General features: G+C 37.3%; 1 protein-coding gene across 6 annotated transcripts in view; it reads right to left on the bottom strand.

Moving 5' to 3' along the window:
* Positions 1-1,773: 1,773 nt before the first annotated feature.
* Positions 1,774-6,000, bottom strand: part of SPIRE1 (spire type actin nucleation factor 1) — an 80,769-nt gene continuing 76,542 nt past the window's right edge. For all 6 annotated transcript variants that reach the window (XM_082235191.1, XM_082235195.1, XM_082235193.1 and 3 more), the window contains one exon: positions 1,774-5,657. In XM_082235191.1, the coding sequence (XP_082091317.1) occupies positions 5,399-5,657 (259 nt within the window). In that variant the 3' untranslated portion in view covers positions 1,774-5,398. The remainder of the gene's footprint in view (positions 5,658-6,000) is intronic.

Genomic DNA, 6,000 nt, shown 5'->3' with positions numbered 1-6,000 from the left:
TATTTATTTATTATGTCTTTTTAATAGCAAAAAGATAAATGGGTTCTCCATATTATAATTCAGAAATATGTAATATAAAAACAGTAAACTAAACTGCCGGGTATGTTCCTCTTTGGCACCCATCAGATTGTGGCAATATTACCGTAATTACAAGCTATTTTGTCTGCAATGATGTATTTTATATCCAATTTTGTAAGACCTACTGATCAATTGTATTCTAAAAATTGAAAAGTACTTAAGCTGGTGCTTTTAGAATCAGTGGTGTGGAGACCTCACCTCCTGCCCAAATGATGGCTAGATTTGCATGCAAGTTGTAACACATTACAATGGGTATTTCCCCCCGGCTTAGAATTTTCCTTAGCATGGCATTACATCATGCTCATTCCAGAATATCACTTCGTGTTAGCTTAAGCCAAGATTTTTTAAATGGGTACTATAAATCATGTGACCAAACCCCCCCGCCAAATACATAAATAAATACCAGCCATGTAAAACTAGTTGCATGGTCCCTTGGATCCAAGTGTGGTCAGTGCCATCTTGGGGAAAAACATCCACCATGTACGAAACAATATGCAAATTCAATCCTTCAGGAGTCAAATTGGTGTCACAGATAAAAATTTCTTCAAAAAATACGCAATACAAATACCAGGTAATTTGGAGTAGAATTACATATATATTGCAAATGACAGAATGTCGTTTGAATTTTGCTAACATCATGGAACCTTCAAATTACTAAAACAAAAAACAAAACAAAACAAAACAACCACCAAGTATTTGAACCTGAACTAAAGTTATTTTTCGGAAGTAATCCTGAATGCATAAATAATATGCAACAGTATTCTTGATTATCTCATAAACAAGATATTAAGAGTGCAATCGTAAGCATGAGAGAATAAACACAGTAGGATGCACGATGTGAATATGCAGAAGATTGTGCTGTGCAGTTTGCATCTAGAGTATTTAAAATTTCTTAGCCTATAAGCCACAGTAGCTTCTGCTTTTCCGCAGAAACGAACACAGTCAATAAGTTGCCTGAAAATCTTGTATTTGGTTTCCAGTGCAACTGCAATCTTTTAACTGGCGAGGGGAGGGGGGAGAGCACTTGTTCTTTCTCTTCAAGGCAGAGAAAGAGTTGTGGAAATTGCGGAGGTGAGGGAGGGAAAGATGGTCTACAATTAAAATACTTGTGCTGTTAGAATTCCAAAATTGTGCTAACAAGTACCCACATGTGATGCCATCGCTTGCCGAATACCTGCTTGGTGTGTCAGCATTTCACAAATGAAAATGTGAAACCATGCGTTATTAAAAGGGAACCTCATTTGACTCGCTTCACGTGCAATAATCACAGAACTTTTTATTAATAGGGATAGGCAGAACAAAAGGGGTTGGGGAAGAGGGGTGATAAGTTTGAATTAATGTGTTATTGAATATGCTTCCTTTGGTAGAAAGGCCAAATTAATTTATTTTCTGACAGAATTTACACAATTAATGTAAATGTAGTCGTTGCAGAGACTAAGGATTCAGCACAAATGACATGTAATTAGAAATGCAGCTTGAGGTACAGAAATGTTTTTGGGAAAGTTTTTTAAACTTCGGTTTGTGAATCTTGTGCCAATTAAATGCTTAAAAAAATAGCCCATCAAAATTGCTTTATTGCTGTTCTTCAGATACATCTGACAGATTTTCTTCCTTTCATGCAGCCCAAGCAAGTACTAAAATATTCATTTCAAATATTGTACAGAGTTATAACAAATTATTAACACAGACAAAAGCTATGACAGAAAGGTGTTTTTATTTTCCTCATATTTCATATTTAAATAAAGGATTTCAACCAAAATAATAATAGAGTAACATTGTCACCAGGGATGCATAAAAGTTCTGTCTGCACACCAAGGCATTGCAAAGGCTTTGTTGCCACCTTCTGCAGAGCGGAGCTAGCTTGGAATTTCCCACAAAATATTTTCATGTACAAAACACACAATCATTTTACTGGATGCAGGTTTTCTACAATACACTTGGGGTACTTCCTAGATTTATTAGTAATTAGAAAAATAAATGCTTTAAAGTTCTTATGGTGCCAAGTTTGCTGTTCTAGATAGCCTTTCTCCTCTTTAAAACTCATTTAAACATTGGTATGATTTCTGATAACACAGAAGTTGGCTCATTTAGCTTATTTTAAATTTCCTCTTCACTCTTCATGAGAAGGTTGATTCTCACTACAAAGAGTGGTGGTTCTCCAAAGTTAATATATTTTACACATATTTACAAGTTGATACGACTATGTTGAAACAGAGTAGGGCACCAAAAAGCTTCACGTTACAGGCAGCTTTCTGTGATATGGAGAAACAGAGTGAATATCCTTATTACTTGGACCACAGTTGGAATATTAATGGCAAGGTGACAAGAATGTTATGTCACATAACACAACACTCAAGGAACCAAATTTCCCCTCAGGCTTCAAACAACAACTTTGTGGAACTTCCTCCCCCAAATTAAAGGCTGGCATATTTCCTTCATCCTGACAGAAAGAGTCAAAGAGGAAATGAGAAAGGCAAAGGGCACTTGGAAAGTGGTGACTGAAAAATATCGAGCTTGCTAGTGGCAGTTTCTATTAAGATCGAATGCTGCATGTGGCTGTAAGTGCATTGTCAAAGGGAAAGAAAGAAGGAATTGTGTTGTCTGTGTGCAGGGATAAAATTATTGAGTCAAGTAAGCGGCCTCCGCTTATATCGCTGGCATTCAAGGTGACTCACACTGTCAGCACTTCAACCTCAAACCCCTCACCTTAGAATTTGAGGGGCCCTCTACCAGAAAGATCCCCACTTCACTCCCTGTAATTTGACTGGACCCATAGGAGCACCAAAGTTCATGTGTGCAATACTAATAAAGAGCCTAGAAAATCTAAAGAATATTTAATAGAACGAGGCGACGACATGAGTCCCAGACAAATTTCACAAAGAGAATTCAGGCATTTGTCTGAACACATGAACTCTGTATCTGTAGGCAGGAGATAGCACATGCAAGCCCTGCCCCACACATTTGTTCCAAAACTTCCCCGCGTTGAGCAGGATAGGTCTATAAGGGCATAGTACTTGCATTCCCTTAAACGTGAGTAGAGCATCATGCATGATTGGGTACCCTGCTCAACCTGGGGAAGGCTGGAGACTGAGCGTGTGAGCTGATATAGATGGGGTTGCTGGGAGCAGGCTTTCCAACCATAGATGTATTTTTGTGTTCAGGCACATATCAGAATACACCTTATTTCTCTAGAAAAGTAGCTAGACAACTGGTTCTTGATAAAGACCCCAGATTGAGGAAATAGAGCAGATTAGCTGTATGGGAGGAGAAGAGATGACACAGAAAACCTGGAAGGGTGAGAATCTCCTATCTGATGCCTCACCTTACTGGGAGCCATTGCTGATGCCTTTGTGAGCTGTGAAGTGACCCCTTTGCTTCCACACAATTTGTGGCATTTATTAATAAAATGTAGCAAAATATAAAAGGAATAGGTGCTTTCAGTCCATTTTTTCCAAGCTGATTAATGGGAAAAAGAACAATACTTCTCGGTCTGATGTCATCACAATGCTATTTTATCATGTCAATTAACAAAGTGAAATTTAACTTCTGCTGTTATTGACCATGGGTTATGCCCATTGGTGGAACTCTTGTGGCTTTCCTTGTAGGAGTGTTTTATTTTGCCAGTGAGAATTCCTCAATTGTGCCAACAGTTTTGTTTGTAGTGTAGATACGGCCTACATTTGTTTATCCAATGAAAATAGAGTAGTCCCACTGTCTTGGCTGAGTTGCTTAAGAATAATTGGACCAGAGACCCCATTGCATCCTAAGACCCCAAACATTTGTGCTTGTGCAGTTAGTTAAATTTCAGATATTAGAGCAGCAATATCAGACTTTTAGTCTTTACATAGTAGCTCTATTTCTTGGCCTCTAATGTTTTGGTTTTCTTGGGAGATAAGATTCATTTCTCAGCATATTTTCATTTAAAAAATGTCTGGATAGAGATTGCATTTAAGCAGATTCTGCTTATTTTGAAAGTGAACTGAGATGTCTCTCATCAACCTAAAATGTGAAAATGAAAATTCAAATATTTGAATCCTTCCTATCATATACCGAATGCTGATATTAAATATGGACCTAGCCATTAAAAACGTGAAAGGATTATTGTTCCTGTCCACTGGATGATTTGCAAATATTTATAACTGTGCTGTTATAAATATAAAAACAACCTAGCTGCATACTCTACACTAAGCCCCAGTTTGTTTACATTTAAAAATCGGAATATAAAAGAGTGCAAAAATGTGATGTTTGGTAATATTCCTGGAACTTCAAAACAGCTAGACAGTGTTTCTCCAAATCTTAAAAAAAACCTACCTCTCAATCTGAGACACTCCTGCCTCAAATTTTTGCAGGGTATAAAATTTCTTTACAGCCAAGATACAAACCCCTGTAAAAATGGGGCTTATAATGGATATGCTTCCAGACCCTTAATTATAGCAGTACTTAGGTGTTCTACTATAATACAAATATACATATGATCTATTTTCTCAGGATTGTCACCCAGAGAATGTTCTTAATTTTACAAAAAAACTCATTAATATTAAAAAGTTGCACTTATCTTGCATCCCCTCCATAGAGAGTATTTTGCTTATGTCTAAAAGCTACAACTAACAACTACTGCAACTAACATTCAGAATACATTCAAGATAGGGAAGAAACTGCTATTACTTTAGACATAATACACTTATTATTATACTGGAACAAGTAGCAGCTGCAGGAAATAGTTGCCCAATCCAGGCTTCTTAGCTTATTCAATATTTTATTCTAGAACCCAGACAATATAAACTATCTAGTTTGGATTGATCGACCATGCTGAGCACATCCTTTAAAGCTTTGTGCTATACCATAAGGCATTAAGAGCCACGGCCCCCGTCAATTTTCTGTACAAGCATGGGCTTGTGTGCCACAAAGACTGAAATGTAAATGTTAGTTGGTAGTAAATGCCAGCATAGTTCGATAATTACAACTGTGCTAACACCATTGTGTAGTTCTGTAACTATATTTTGACTTTTCTCGAAAATTATCGAAGGAATGAACACTGGAAAAAATAATGCAAGTAAAGGCGCTCTTTGTACACTGTGCCACATACAAAAAGGCAACAATTTCAAACGGACATTTTCTTCCTGTGCAAACAGTTTTATCTACTGACCTGCTGCATAGCCCAATTTCTTATTTTCTCTCTATGTATAAATTATGGAGTGGCAAAACCAGTGATCTAATGCAAATGTAAGCTGTCGGGTGGAACAACGGAAAAAAGACATTCTGGTTTCACCGAGTTCTCTCAAGACTTCATGAATATAAAGCAAAGAGAAAGGCACACAGCTCAGATCTCATTGATAGTCCTCTCAGAAGGGCAATACTCCGAGGTGCCTGGGGAGGACATGTAGAATGACTGGGTTTTCCTTTTTAATCGGGCTCGCTTGTTAGCCAGGGAGAGGCTGCGGCGGCTTGAATTGATGATTTCCGAAATGAACTTTTTGCAGTCCACACACACTTCCATGGTGCTCCAGTCCTCCATTAGCTCTTTTGGAAATAGTGCTTCTTCATCTGATTTATCTACAGACTTGGACTTTGAGGATAACCTGAAAACAAAGCAACAATTCTATTCTTATTAGGGTTATTTAGCTTTCCAATTGTACTAGAGAGGTGAACTCTGTGCACTCTAAAATAACAAATCTGTCTCTCACAGGTCTTTTTACTTCCTAACATATTGTGTCAGGGGAGAGAGGTGTTTCTTGTGGCCAGTTATGATTAATGCAAAACACAGATTAATCTTAGCAAAATTGCGCTATTTGGCTAACAGTTATGAAGGCATTTATGATCTTAGAAAATGGTTATATACAAGCAAGAGAAAAATAAACCTTTGCAAATTAGATTCATAAATGATTTTGCACATTGTTTCTATAACTTGAATGGCAACCTTAA

The sequence above is a fragment of the Podarcis vaucheri genome (genome assembly GCF_965113315.1).
Source record: "Podarcis vaucheri genome assembly, chromosome: 8".
In the NCBI taxonomy this organism is placed as follows: domain Eukaryota; kingdom Metazoa; phylum Chordata; class Lepidosauria; order Squamata; family Lacertidae; genus Podarcis; species Podarcis vaucheri.
Note: the sequence above shows the minus strand (reverse complement) of the source record. Positions and strands in the feature narration are given on the sequence as shown.